Source organism: Triturus cristatus, chromosome 11 (assembly GCF_964204655.1).
Source record: "Triturus cristatus chromosome 11, aTriCri1.1, whole genome shotgun sequence".
Taxonomy (NCBI): Eukaryota; Metazoa; Chordata; class Amphibia; order Caudata; family Salamandridae; genus Triturus; species Triturus cristatus.
In genome coordinates this window covers 125,131,969-125,147,157 of record NC_140594.1, presented here as the reverse complement: position 1 = coordinate 125,147,157, position 15,189 = coordinate 125,131,969, and the positions used below count along the sequence as shown (strand labels likewise).

The window sequence follows — 15,189 nt, the reverse complement described above, 5'->3', positions numbered from 1 at the left end:
GGGAACAAAGATAGGAGGACACCCCAGTGTGGGGAGAGGGAGGCCTACTACTGAAGGGATGAGTCGGTGCTCCCTGGTGTGGTTCAGTGCAAGTCTGAGTGGTGGAAACATGCCGACTGCCTTTCAGCAGGAGAAAATTAGTCACAATCTGTACTAATTGCAAAGACTGGAACACAAAAATAGATTTTCTCTGCTGAGTACTTCAGTGAGGAAACCTTTAAGGGTGCAGCATGCTCTGCTCTGTAGGATGAGGTTCCAGGTACCGCACTAGACAAAGGTCATTATGTTTCCACTAGAAAAAACTTTACGTTTGCCGGGAGGGGTTAAATCAGAGAAAGAAGGAGCATCCAGTAGGCAGTAATGGAATACAATGGTCATAATGTGACATGCACTGAGAGGCGGGCCTCTAGGGCCAACAGGATACTTCCAGACTGCACAGTAACCCTAGAAGGCCAGAAGAGCTGCAGTGCTGGTCTGATCCAGCTGTTTGTTCTAGTTCTAGTTCTACTGGCCTTTCACAAGATGCAGTCCTCCTGCCATTCTCTTTCTTTCACCAGCCAAAAGTCTAACCATGAAATTGTCAACCTCCCACTGTTGTATTTGCAGGATGGATATATTCAACATTTATATCGGACCGCTCACTCCTTCCACACAAGGAAGCAAAGTGCTGGCTAGAAACTGTGGATACAATTGAAGTGAGATTTAAGGCCACCATCACTATGGCAAGTCAGGCTCCATCAGAAGACAGACCTTCCTCAGATAGGAGCCAATAGCTTCTTCTTTTTTTTCTTTTTCTTCTTCTTAAGTTTGACTGTGTCCAAAGTGTCACAGTTCTGGGAATTGCACACTTGCTGTTCCTGCTCTCTGGCAAATGTCTGCTCATCCACAGTGCTACTTGTCCCATTAACTTTGGCCTTCTTCTTCTTCTTCTTCTTTTTCTTTTTCTTGGCAGGATTCTCGTTGCTGCACTCCCCACCCACGGCATCATGCGAGTCCTGCTCTGGGATGGGAATGGCACTGTGCTTTAAAATGTCCGTGCCGGATACTGCTGCCTCTCGGCATCTCTGAAGCTCTTCATCACTGTCCTGATCACTGCGGGGAGAGCCAGCAAGAGAAGGCATGTGTCAGAGAGCCCAGAAGACATTTTTCTGGAATTCCTACTAAGCGGACCCCTGCAGCATTAGGATTCCCAGCTTTGGGCAACCACTGCCCCAGTTTAGTCATATGCCCAACCCCAATTCAGGGAACACCTGCCAGTTACGCAGGCTCTTCTAGCATCAGTTCATAATGCCCAGTCCACACATTAATTCCTTCCCAACCCTTTTTTCCTTACACCTCCTCATTGATTATCTTATCCCCTTACCTCTTTGTAATCTTATGCTCTCCCAGAACTCTGTTCTCTCTCTCTCTCATTAATACTCTGCATTTGCCATCTAAGTCTGTTCTCTCTCGCATTAATACCCTGCATTTGCCATCTAGGGATCTCCCTCTATGGAACGTTCTGTCGGGATTATTCCCTGCACCAGCGCCTCCAGCATGTCAGGGATGTTTTGTTCTCTGCAGGACCTGGTTCTTATTGTGCAAAATTGCTATGCACAGTACATAACGCAAAAGACCAATGTTGCCTTTGGAGTTCGTTTTGAGTAATTTTATGATGATTTGGATTTTGATAAAGGATCACAGATCGGATCTAGAAGAATGATATCAGATTTAGTAGAAAGATACCAGTTTTGTTATCCAGTAGGCCTAATTAAACAGCAGGCAATGAACAGAGGAGAACAGTAAAACAAATCAAGTTTGTTTATTACTTTCATTATAAAACCTATACGGTCTTAATGCCAAAGGTTCAATTCAAAAGCCAAATGAAGTCTGACATTGCAAACCATGGACTGAACACCAACACATCAAAAGGTGTGGTATCCCTTTGTAAAATGGAAGCCGTCCATGACGGACAACTTACGCTTTGTGAATTTGACACAGTGACATCGAGGGGAGCAGGCAGCAGCGCATGAGACAAATTGCATTATTCCACTCAATATTCGTTCACATTGAGGCATTTTTCTTCTTAAATGTAGCTCCTTCCTTTTAAGAGGCATGAGAAGCCACGTTGGCATACTATGGATGGGAATGCAGCAATGGAGATCTGCTGTCTGAGGCATCAGGCCTACAACCATTCATGTCTAGGTCTATGCAAGAGCTTCCCAACTGAATCCTGCCTCATTAATATTAATGGGACAGGGATTCTGCGACTTTTATCGAATGTCAAGCTGTGGTATGACGGATTAGTCGCAAGGTGAAAACATTCTCGGACTGAACTGCAGATGCGGCACAAAAATTGCAATGCGGACAAATACACCAAGCTCAAAATTCCTCAAACCTAACTCCTAAGGCAACATCGTTCTTTTGCTTTATACAAACACACTTGGGTTACCTTTGGAAAATAGTCTAGCCCTATAACCCCAAAGACATCTAGGCACAATTTATGACACTGTTCCTGCCCCTGATCCCACGTCTCACCCAGAACTCGACGGCTGCCGGCGCCTTCTAAGGGATGGAGGGTCAACATCCGCAGAGCACCCAGGAACAGATGAAAAGAACAAGCGGAATCCTATGAAGAGAAAACAGCCACAAGTTTAAAATTCACAAAAAAATAAGAAAGCGTTTAATCGTATCAAGTACTCTAGGGTGTGCTCTCTCTGATGGTGCCCAAACTGCTGAAGACACACTCCGATGGGACCATGCTACTGGACGCGCTCAGCTAGGGGAACCATCAGATTTCTATAGTACTCTCAGGGAACTCTAGTGTAACAGGACAATGTCCAAGTCATTTAGAACTGACAACAGAGCTGGGGAAAGACCAAACTTCTGTGGCCCTTCAGGCTTGAACTTAAATTCTTCTCTGACTGAGAAAGACAAGACAACAAGTGTACATTTTCGAGCTCTTCCATTGGCTAACCATGCTCCAGTTTCAAACTAAAGATTGTGCTCTCATCAGCACCAACCTCAGACCAGTTTGCTGGAGACCATGTGAGGCAAGTGCTAAATGTACTCTCTTCCAGAAAGGTTATCAGCTCTCCCATGGCGAGCAAAAAGAGAATCCTCCTAATTACCAACCTGCACGTAGTTCATGATATTACCGAACTATGTGCACACTAATCAGCCTAATGATAGAATATAACTCAGAGGATTGTCCGCAATACTCAAACTGGGTTGCTAAAACACACACATGAGCAAAGGAATACAAATCAAAAGAAAGTACACGTCTTATGCAAGGGCTCTTTGTGATGAAACTTCTGTTGTGCCAACAAGCTTCTCAGTGTCTTGTGTTATGCTTTCAAGACGTAGACCAAATTTGTGCAAAAACAAATGAAAACTAGCATTTACTTGAAAATTATACTAATTTCAATGCGATACCACAGGGGATGATGGACGGAGCGTTTAAGCAAATCAAACACTCAGCCCCAGTCAACTGATCTGGGTTTAATCCATCATCATTCTTTAGCTCACTCCACCACCCCAGTTCAGACATGGCCATATGCAAATCAGTCTGACCTTGTGCCTCATGGGAACAGTCCAGCCCGAACTGCCAAGCCATGTCTTCCCTGGACCGGAAACAAGCATCCTGGGACCGGTTTCGGGTTCATAACCCGCATCAGCCAGGCTATCATGAATCCAGTGGCAAAGTGAGCAAGGGCCCCACGACAACTAAGGATGAACAAAGCGATACTAAAGGGGATCGCCCTAAGTTGGCAGGGTATGCCCAGACGTAGGTCCCTTGCTCACTTTGCCACTGGATTCAAGCTAGCCTGGCTGATGACGGCTGATTAGCCAGAAACCGGTCCCAGGATGCTTGTTTCCGGTCTAGGGAAGATATGGCTTGGCAGTTCAGGCTGGACTGTTCCCATGAGGCACAGGGTCAGACTGATTTGTATATGGCCATGTCTGAACGGAGGTGGCGGAGTGAGCTAAAGAATGATGATGGATTAAACCCAGATCAGTTGACTGGGGGTGAGTGCTTGCAATGTTCAACACTCCGTCCATAATCCCCTTTGGTTTTGCTTTGTTCGCACTAATTTCAATGCTACATAATTCGAAAAAGTAATTGTAGGTTTCATCTGTTTCTATGGAAAGCTACACTTCCATTTTAAAATTCTTTTTAGAATTATTGTAGTCAATATAAAAAAAGAGGCAATACCATTGTGGTAATTTACGTGAGTTAGCTCACATGCTTAAATGCTTTTCTTTTAGTTATAAAATACTTTGATAAATGTGTAAAACTATTTTAAGAAACAATGTTAATTGTATTATGCATTTTTTTAAAGGATGTACATTTTGACCAGGTGCCAGGGTTTACAAACAGATGGCTTTTGAGCTAAATGCATGCCACTTTTTTTTCAGTTTGAATTTTTTTATCACACACTTTTCATCCTACAATATATTCAGAGACACACCACAAACCGTAAAGACATCTCCAAAGTAGTAGAATTATCTATTACTAAACCAAGTTGTGATTCATGACCTCTTAAACAGTAACCAATAGGAGCCCAGCCCACAGTAAAAGGTCCGTGTTTCTTGGAGTCGTTGGATGTAGAACAGCTAGTAGTTTCCATACTGGGGCTCCAAAGTAGGTCTACGAGAGACCGATCAATTGTAGATGTTCTGGATAGCCATTATGTTTCATTTAGAGTCACTCTACGTGCACGTATCTTATGAGAATGTCTTGAATCCACTTTCCTGGCTATCTTTCTTGGCTATATACTGTAGGAGCTGTCAACTACCTTCAACACCAGGCACCAATAAATTATTTCTGAGTGTTGTGTGAGCCGCGACGGTCATTGTTCTAAATTTTTCTTTCCAACCCCACACAATGAATACTGTTGTCAGTGAAAAATCTCCGCTTTTATACTGACTGGGAACACCTGAAGGAGGCAATCACTATCACAAAGCTATAGGATTTAGATGGCACGGTTAAGGATATGCTGCTAAAAGCTCACACTGCCGGAGGAAGGTTGCACTTTGGGTTGCCACTTCGCTCACTGCTGGCAGGACACCAGGTTTCTATTCCTTTGCTTTAATTTAACAACCTTATTAATTCCAGGGGTTGCAATTCTCGCTTGAGAGAAAACTGGACAAACATAAAAACAAGGATTATGAAAAATGAAAGACAAAGACTGGAAACCTGGTGAGCTGCAGATATGGTGCAACGTGGCCACTTACTTGTGACACTGGATTTAAAAACAGTACAGACTAAGCCTCTCAGAAAGATGACAATGCTGAGGTAAAACAGCCCTGATGGTGACTGCTCAAATCTTACAGCACTGACTGATTGCTCGCACTCACACTGGTTGAGTCGTGGACCAGAGTCTTATAGCATTGACTCCGCACTACCGGAAGAAGGTCACACCACTGAGCTCCTAAAACACTAACGAGTCACTGCTGGAGTCCAATGGCACCAAGAGTCAACTGGTGCACTGGTACCACATTTCAGGATAAACTCTGCCTAGTCCATGATCAATCATACTCACCATCCTCCTCTTCATCCGCAGCCTGCTTCACAATTGAGGCCTGGACTGCAGCATCTGAGACACAAATGTAACTGAAAGAGAACAGTATAACTGATCAATAACTGGAGAAACTGAAGCACTGCCTGGTTTGAGATTAAGTGCTGGAGTGAGACATGTCTAGCCAATGGGACTGGCAACATTCAGCTTTGCAAATTCTTAATGATCCTAACATCCTTTCCTCATGGTCACCCTTGCCCCCTTTTTATTAACCCTACTGCCCTTTCCCCGCGTTCAGACTTGCAGCTTCTTAATAACCCTAGCGCCCTTTCCCCACATTCAGTCTGACCCCTTCTTGTTAATCCTACCACCCTTTTCTGACATGCAACATTTTATTAAACCCCCATCACCCTTCCCCAAGAGACTCTAGATCGTTCCACTTGGTCTCCTCCTCCTGACCCTTTAATAGGCTTATTCAAAACATCAGCATTGTTTTTCGAACTATTGACTCGTGGCACTACTGGTGCTACATACAGTTTCCAGACATAATGTGTATCTAATACCAGCCCATGCAGGGGTCTTTCACATTCATATACAAAGGAAAAAGATGTTGAAAGATTCCTTCACATCAGGACATTGGAAGAGGGGAAGACGAGAAGTTATCAACATGAGAGGACGAGGCCAGGCTGTGTACAACCAGGGAATGTGTTTCTGGCTGTAAGAGATGCACAATAATTGAGTTAGAGTATTTTTCCTTTAAGGGGAGTCAACTGTACACCTCAGGGATGAAGATATCTGTAGGAGAGTGGGTCTGCTTCTTATAGTTACCCCCACGTTTTCCTGATGTATCACTGTTTTCGACTTAGATTGACTGGGATCCTGCTATCCAGGACCAGAGTCTAGCTGCTTTCGCCTCTAAATTAATTGCATGTACTTTAGGTACACTCCAGATTGGATTCTGGGGTACCTAGTATATGGTATACTATGTACCCAGGGCATAGGTACCTCAGAGGCCTCCCAGGGGCTGCAGCATGTATTGTGCCACCCCTCAGAGACCATTCAAACTGACACCACAAGTCTGCTACTGCATCAATCAATCAAATAATTTGTAACGCGCACTACATACCCGCAAGAGTTTCAAGGCGCTGAGGGTGGGGAGAAGAGGGTGCTGTTGCTACTGGTCGAACAGCCAGGTCTTGAGTTGTCTCCTGAAGGTTAGAAGGTCTTCGGTTTGTCGTAGGATGAGGGGGAGGGTGTTCCAGGTCTTGGCGGCACGGTGGGAGAAGGATTTGCCTCCGGCTGTGGTTCTACGGATGCGTGGGACGGTAGCCAGGGAGAGGTCTGCGGAGCGGAGTTTCCTGTTGGGTACGTAGAAGGAGAGTCGACTGTTGAGATAGGCTGGGCCGGTCTTGTGGAGTGCCTTGTGTGCGTGGATCAGGAGCTTGAAGGAGATTCTTCTGTCGACAGGGAGCCAGTGCAGGTTCCTCAGGTGGGGGGTGATGTGGTCGCGGCGCGGGACGTCGAGGATCAGGCGTGCAGAGGCATTCTGGATTCTTTGCAGTCTGTTGATGAGCTTGGTCGGGGCTCCGGCGTAGAGGGCGTTTCCGTAGTCGAGTCTGCTGCTGACTAGGGCCTGGGTGACTGTTTTCCTTGTGTCTGTCGGGATCCATCTGTAGATCTTGCGGAGCATACGGAGGGTGTTGAAGCTGGTGGAGGAGACAGCGTTGACTTGTTTGGTCATGGTGAGTTTCGAGTCGAGGATGACTCTCAGGTTGCGTGCTTGGTTGGTGGGTGCGGGGGGTGTCCCCAGCGACGCGGGCCACCAGGAGTCGTCCCATGCTGAGGGATTGGGCCCGGGGATGAGGATCTCCGTCTTGTCTGTGTTCAGCTTAAGGCGGCTATCCTCCATCCAGTAAGCGACGGCCTTCATTCCCTGGTGGAGGTTGGATTTGGTGGTGAGGGGGTCCTTGGTGAGGGAGAAGATCAGTTGTGTGTCATCGGCGTAGGAGATTATGTTGAGGTCGTGATGTCGGGCGATACGTGCGAGAGGCGCCATGTAGACGTTGAACAGCGTCGGGCTGAGGGAGGATTCCTACGGGACGCCGCAAATTATCTCGGAGGCTTCGGATCGGAACGGGGAAAGGCGGACTCTCTGGGTTCTGCCAGAGAGGAAGGAGGAGGTCCAGTCCAGACCCTTGTCTCGGATCCCTGCGTCGTGGAGTCGTGTGCGTAGTGTGCGGTGGCAGATGGTGTCGAAGGCGGCAGAGACGTCCAGAAGGATGAGGGCCGCCGTCTCGCCGTTGTCCAGTAGGATAGGACCCTGATGTCGTCTGTGGCAGCGATGAGGGCGGCCTCGGTGCTGTGGTTGCGGCAGAATCCTGACTGGGAGGGGTCCAGGATGCTGTTGTCTTCGAGGTAGCGGGTGAGCTGGATGTTGACTATCTTCTCGATGACCTTAGCTGGGAACGGAAGCAGGGAGATGGGCCGGAAGTTTTTCAGTTCGCTCGCGTCCGCCTTGGGTTTCTTCAGTAGAGCGTTGATCTCGGCGTGTTTCCAGCTTTCCAGGAAGGTCGCGTTCTTGAAGGAGAGGTGGATGATGTTGCGTAGGTGGGGTGCGATGGAGCTGCCGGCTTTGTTGAAGATGTGGTGTGGAAAAGGGTCAGACGGCGAGCCAGAGTGGATTGTGCCCATGGTCTTGATTGTGTCTTCAATGCTCACGTTGGCCCAGGTTGTCAGGGGGTCGTAGTCGGTGGGGTGTGGTGGTTCCGGCATGCTGGGGCCTTTTCGGGTCGTACGGGGGTTGAAGCTATCATGGATGTTGGCGATCTTGCGGTGGAAGAAGGTGGCGAGGGAGTCGCACAGGGCTTGCGACGGCGGGATGTCGTTGGCGTTGGAGCTGGGGTTGGGGTTGGAGAGTTCCTTCACGATGTTAAAGAGCTCCTTGCTATTGTCTGCGTTGTTGTCGAGACGGTCTTTGAAGGAGGGCCTCTTGGCGGTCCTGATGAGATGGTGATGGTTGCGGATGGCGTCTTTGTGGGCTGTGCGGCGACTTCTCGCTATGCCATATGTTTTACAACTTCCGGCAGGTGCGCTTTGACGCTAGGAGTTCCGGGGTGAACCAGTTGGCTCTCTTGCTGGTGTCTTGGAGGGTTTGTTTTTTCAGCGGGCTAAGGTGTTGGCGCAGTCGTCCATCCATCGTCTAAGGGTGCGCGCACCATCGTCTAGGTTGGAGGGGTTGGTCGGTGGGTTGAGTGCGAGGTTTGACTGTACTTGTACTTCGGTGATTTTGCCCCAGCAGCGACGGGGGGATCTGTAGGGTGCGGTGATGTGCGACGGGTTTCCGGAAGGTGAAGTGGATGCAGTGGTGGTCGGTCCAGGTGGGTTCGGAGACGTGGCTGAAGGAGACGTGTGGGCTTGAGGAGAAGATGGCGTAGAGCGTGTATCCGGCGATGTGGGTCGGCGACGTGACGAGCTGTTCCAGTCAGAGGTTGGCGAGGTTGTCTATCAGGGTGGAGGAGTTGCTGTCGTTGTTCTCCAGATGGAAGTTCAGGTCTCCGAGGAGGATGTAGTCGGTGGAGGTCAGTGCCTGCGTGCTGATGAAGTCGGCGATGGCGTCGCAGAATTGTGGTCAGGGTCCGGGTGGGCTGTAGACGAGGGTGCCTCTTAGGGTGGTCTTGGGGTCCGTGTGGATCTGGAACTGCATGTGTTCGGCGGTGCTGAGAGTGTCGTCTGTGTTTGTTGAGACCATGATGGTCTTTTTGTGGATGATGGCGATTCCTCCTCCGACTCCGTTGGTGCGGTCTCTGCGGGCGATCATGTATCCGTCGGGGATGACTATGGCGATGTCTGGAGAGGAGGCTTCGTTCATCCAGGTCTCGGTCAGGAAGGCGACGTCTGGAGATGCGGTGTCGAGTAGGTCCCAGAGCTGGACGGTGTGTTTGCGTGCGGAGCGGGTGTTGATCAGGATGCATCGGAGCTGGTTGTGTTTTGTCGTGGCGGGTGTCTCTGCGTCTTTGATGCAGGAGAAGCTGCAGTTCTGGCAGGCGAAGGGACCGTGGGTGCGCTTCGGGGTGGCCCTGCAGCAGGTGGGGGTTCGTCCTGGGTTGAGAGCGATGAGGGTGCTGGCGTCGTATCGGAGGCGGTCTTCATGGCTGGTGCGGGGGCCAGGGGTTCTGGCGCTGGGCGCGGACGGGCTTGCCTTCAGCCACACAGTGGCCGCCATTTTAAAGGGAGGTGGGAGGGAGGAGCAGCTGGGTCGCGGGGGGCGGGGCCGCAGGGGATGCAGCGGCGGGAACGGCAGCAGCGCGAGCAGGCACAACAGGGGGCACAGAAGGCAAAATGGGCAGCGGGGCACAGAGGAGCAAAAAGGCACACAAGAACGGGGCACAGAAGGCAAGTGGGCAGCGGGGCACAGAGGAGCAAAAAGGCACACAAGAACGGGGCACAGACGGCAAGTGGGCAGTGGGGCACAGAGGAGCAAAAGGCACACAAGAATGGGGCATAGAAGGCAAGTGGGCAGCGGGGCACAGAGGAGCAAAAAGGCACACAAGAACAGGGCATAGAAGGCAAGTGGGCAGCAGGGCACAGAGGAGCAAAAAGGCACACAAGAACGGGGCACAGAAGGCAAGTGGGCAGCGGGGCACAGAGGAGCAAAAGGCACACAAGAACGGGGCACTGAAGGCAAGTGGGCAACGGGGCACAGAGGAGCAGAAGGGCACAGAGACACTCAGAGAGCGCAGGTGGAGCTGCAGCGGGGGGGGGGGGGGGGGGGAGCGACCTACCTGGCAAGGTCAAGGGTCGCTCTTCTCACCGTGCAGCGGGCGCCATTTTAAGGGGAGGTGGGAGGGAGGAGCAGCTGGGAGGCGGGAGGCAGGGGCAGCGAATGGGCACGGGGTGGCTGGGCCGCAGGGGATGCAGCGGCGGGAGCGGCACGAGCAGGCACAACAGGGGGCACAGAAGGCAAAATGGGCAGCGGGGCACAGAGGAGCAAAAAGCACACAAGAACGGGGCACAGAAGGCAAGTGGGCAGCGGGGCACAGAGGAGCAAAAAGGCACACAAGAACGGGACACAGAAGGCAAGCGGGCAGCGGGGCACAGAGGAGCAAAAAGGCACACAAGAACGGGGCACAGAAGGCAAGCGGGCAGCGGGGCACAGAGGAGCAAAAGGCACACAAGTACGGGGCACTGAAGGCAAGTGGGCAGCAGGGCACAGAGGAGCAGAAGGGCACAGAGACACTCAGAGAGCGCAGGTGGAGCTTCAGCGGGAGGGAGCGACCTACTTGGCAAAGTCAAGGGCCCTGTGTAAGGTGGTGCATGCACCCCTTACTTAGATATAGGTTCACTATATCTATTCTAAATCACTGCACATATAAACCTATCAGTCACCCATATGACAGGCCTTATCAATCCTGAAGGCAGGGTGCTGGGTTTTATGTGAGAGGGTGCACCTGCATGAGCAGAGCCCCTCTACAGCCTTCGGAACCTATTTTCCGGGGTTGTTTGTGATGCAGCCAACCATATATATTGAAGTGCATTATAACCTTGCGGTAAATGCTAACTTTAAAACGGTTGCTTAGAAACATGTCATACAGTAACTGGTGGGGAGGTATGATTCCACCCTTCTAGAGGGACATATGTGACACGCCGGGCTACCCGGTACCAGTTTTCTTGACCTGGGCATCACAAAATGGATGCTTTCAGTCACAGACACGAGTCTGCCCTCCTGCTGCTGAGCCAAGCTCGAGCAGGGGAAGGCTTGTCAATAGGTTTCCTGTCACAGGGAGGTATGACCACCTCCCAGACAGGATTTAGTGTATTGGGGCTGGGTGGGTGCACTCTGACAATGCTTTGAAGTCTGCACTGGGGGCACATTTGGTGCCCCTGTGCATAGGCCAGCTCAAAAGCAGGAGCCATTTGCTCCCGATCTGGCGCGAAACTGGACAAAGGACATGGGTGTAGCCATCCCTCTGTCCTGACCCTCCCATAGGTGGGTCCCCAGAGTTTGTCCCACCCCTTCCTTGGGTATAAAGTAGGAACACCTGACTACAGGACTTTAGATTTTACCTGGACTAAACTCTGCTACAGAAACCAAGTACTTCGACGATCTACACTACGTTGGATGACTGAAGAACCTCCCTTGGAGTAAAGGAATTACTCTCCTGCAAGGCAGGCACCTTTAACGCATCTGACCGGTTTGCATCTCCCGACCTCCTGAGGACTCCTAAGATTTCTGCAACACAGGAGGTGGGTTCCCGAGCGTCCCTGAGGTTGATCTGACCTCTCAGGAATTCTGAGACCAGTATCCCTCGTGGGGACCGTGCAACCCGAACCCCTGTGCACCGTGTACTTTTGCAGCAGCATATGCTTTTCGGCGAACCCTTAGGCTGTGTTTTAGGCTACTTTTAGTCCTGACCCAGAGCAGTAATTGCACCAAAGATTTCCGGCCTACACTCCACGAGTGTTCCGTGGGCTGGTATTTCGTGATTCAGCTCGACGTCCCTTCGCGATCCCTGGTCCGTTGTTCTGTGGGTCCCTGTGAAGGTAACTTTGACTTTCAGTGGGCTTTCCTGGTTGCCGCAGCCGTATCCTGACTCTTCATAGCTTGGAGAGTCCCCAGGCCCTTGCTGGTCCTCGCCGAAGCTTATTTACTCTGCTCACGTGGGTTGAAGTTGCCCAGGCTTGTTGGTGTTCAATCCGGACACTGACAAACCCCCCCCCCAACCCCCAAGCACTCAACATCCTTCGTGGGACAGCTCACCTCTGGACTTTAGTCATCGTCTACGTCTCCTGGTCGCTGTGGCTGCGGAGTCCAGCATCGCATCTTCTCACCTGAAGCACACGACACATCAGTGGGCATTCGTCTATCGTGCCCCTGGTCACTGTGAAGTGACCCAGACTCTGTCCCCTCTGCTTTCAGGTTCTTCTCACCTCGGATCCAGGCTTTGATTCCACCGAACACTTTTTATCTTCCCTGCAGCAGCACTTTTCCGCATCACGCCTTTGAAAACGACGAAGGTTCCCAACATCACATGACCCCTATGCACCCGGCTCCTCTGGTATAGGTAACACGGGTATCTCGATACTCTCAAGGGTGCTGGCCTTAGAACCTTCTATGTTTGAAAGGGTTTGCTGAAAGTCCTCTCCGAAATGTCCTTAATCTTTAAAATTCCAACCGCAACTTTCCCATAGGATTGTACGGAGCTCGCGCCTGTGTTCACACACTGAACCTGTCCTCCGTGGGTCCATGTGACACTACTTTGGGTGGTTCCTTGGGGTCCCAGGAATTCTACGTGCTCTAGGCACTGTGTCTAGTTAAGTCGTGGTTGTTATACCACTTTCTTAGTATATGGTTTCCCTGCAGCCCACTGTGTATTGTGCTATTTACTGTCGTTCTAGTGATTTAATATTGTGTGCTTTGTGCTCTAATCTCATAAAGAGGTTAGTAGAGAGTGTTGAGTAATAAATACATATATTTTATATATCTCGTGTGGTTCTCTTTTCATTTGGTCATTCAGGAGGTTCTAATCTGGTAAAACAAGCTGCTTTACACTCCTTCGAGACTTAGCCTGAAGGCTGCTCTCCATAGATACCACTAGGATAGCTTTCAATAAAGGTTGTCTTTAACCTAATCATCAATAAGGGTTGTTTGGACTGGTACAAGGTGCCCACTTTAAATTAGTGGTCAGCATATACCAGGCCAACTTCTCACAATATCGTCACTGCTACCATTAAAATATATTAGCAGACACGTGTCAAGGAACTGGTGGAAGGGAGGCTGTGGAGGGCTCAGAGATCTTTACCCAGGTGCAAAATATGAAGAAGCACAAAAAAGGTTCAGGTTGGGAACCGGGCAATTTTTACAATACGCTAAACTAACGAGTGGTGAGAGAATCCTGAACAAGTTTCCCACAAACATGTAATGCGAAGAAAATAATGGTGGCAAGACAGATAACAAACTTAACAGTCTAACCTCTAGAAATCAGATGATTAGAGGATACTTAAAAGTAAGGAAGCAACAGGACACGCTCATCCACAAACTGCTGATTGAAACCGCATTGAAAAAGGATTGTCTACATGTAAAAAAACAAATACACTAGAGCAATAATAGATTCAAATTAGTACAATTAAATTTCTTTCATAGAAACAATTTGACAGCCTCGAAGTGGAGTAAAATATACCAAGCCAAAACCAGTAACTGCCCCAAACGGGGCGAAACGGTCACTGATTTTATAGATATAATAAAGTCCTTTAGAATGGTCACAAAACTGGCCCCCATCATGGGAAACACTCCACAATTATGAACTAAGCACTGACTGCTAGGACTAATTTCCAAACCCAAATGAGGTTTAGCATCTACAGAAACACAGATTAATCACTAGAACCGTATGTATAGAGTGCGCATTAGGTGTGCATGGGTTGTGTCCTTATTACAGGATTCAATAGGAGTGGTAAACACGGGGCTAGAATCCGTGGAGTCCTAATGAAAGACTATTAGGAGAACAGCTTGAAACATGTTGACAAAAACACATTACTGAGACAACCAGACTCATTAAGGTCAGGTTTCTTCTCAGTAAACGACCCCTGATTTTTAACCATACTAACTAGTGGAAGGAATTAAAGAGTGGCCAACAAGTGAGGTATTTTTCGATTTTCTTTCCCTTTCCACTCCACATCACTGAACTAGCCATCGTCTACAGTAAAAAGTGCTCCTATGTAATTCGCAAGTCGCAGCACACCTCAATCCGTAGAGGATTTAGAGGAACCCCAGTGAAGAAGCATGCCACCTAGGGACAGCCCTGGTGGGTGAGGGGTCTCTAGAAAAAAAGTATAGACAAAGGATTACAACAAATTCTTGCTGTATCAATAACCAATTGCCTAAAGTCAGGTTTTCTTCGATATACTCAATTTTTGTCTCACTATGTATGAAAGTGCTGCATAGCCATACACTGGACACACCTCCGGAAGAGGGAGGCTTGGGAGAAGGACTTTGTAGAGTGGATGCTGGTGAAGGAACCCCAGATTAGGGTCCACAAGAACCGATGTAAGGTCCAGGAGTGGATGGAAATAATCAGAAAACTGACTAAGCCAAAAGTCAGATGGTAGACCACCATGAGTCTAGGATGCATGCATAAAAAACATCTGAAACAGAATTGTAAGGAAACAGAACTGAGTGATAGGAGAAAAACAAAGGGGGGGGGGGTGTTCAGGGGAAGCTGGAGTCCATCCTGTCGTGGGTCTGGGTACAAAAGAGGTTATTCATATACACACAGCATTGGTGAGGGTGTCCAGACAGCCTTTGCGTCTTTACGCAAAGGTTGGAACAGGGACGTAGCTCGGGACTTCTGAGAAGCAGAATGGAAGAAAGTGTTAGCTATCCGAAAAACAGTGTTCACACATTCCTCCCTGTGCCTCCAACTCCTCACCTCCTCCTAATCACAGACTGTGCTCTCTCCACATTTTCAAGACACACACTGTGTGCCTTCTCCAAGCCTCCTCCCCACTCAAACACTGACCTCTTCAACTCCTCCTTTAGTTATACTCTCACCTCTACATTCATACATGTACACTTGGGGCCCGATTCACAAAGCCAAACTTACACACTTGTTCAAGTTTATGATATTTTGCAATTCACAAAGGAATTTTATGAGTAGTATCTTTACGACTGCCGAGTCAACTCGGCACATAGAAA

At 49.1% G+C, this 15,189-nt stretch overlaps 1 protein-coding gene across 1 annotated transcript in view; it reads right to left on the bottom strand.

Annotated features, from left to right (window-relative positions):
* Positions 1 to 579: 579 nt before the first annotated feature.
* The window catches only part of C11H12orf43 (chromosome 11 C12orf43 homolog), a 79,250-nt gene continuing 64,640 nt past the window's right edge, over positions 580 to 15,189 (bottom strand). Inside the window, 4 exon segments of the mRNA XM_085636092.1 lie at positions 580 to 761; positions 763 to 1,092; positions 2,518 to 2,608; positions 5,526 to 5,596. Of these exon segments, the coding sequence (XP_085492218.1) occupies positions 728 to 761; positions 763 to 1,092; positions 2,518 to 2,608; positions 5,526 to 5,596 (526 nt within the window). The 3' untranslated portion in view covers positions 580 to 727.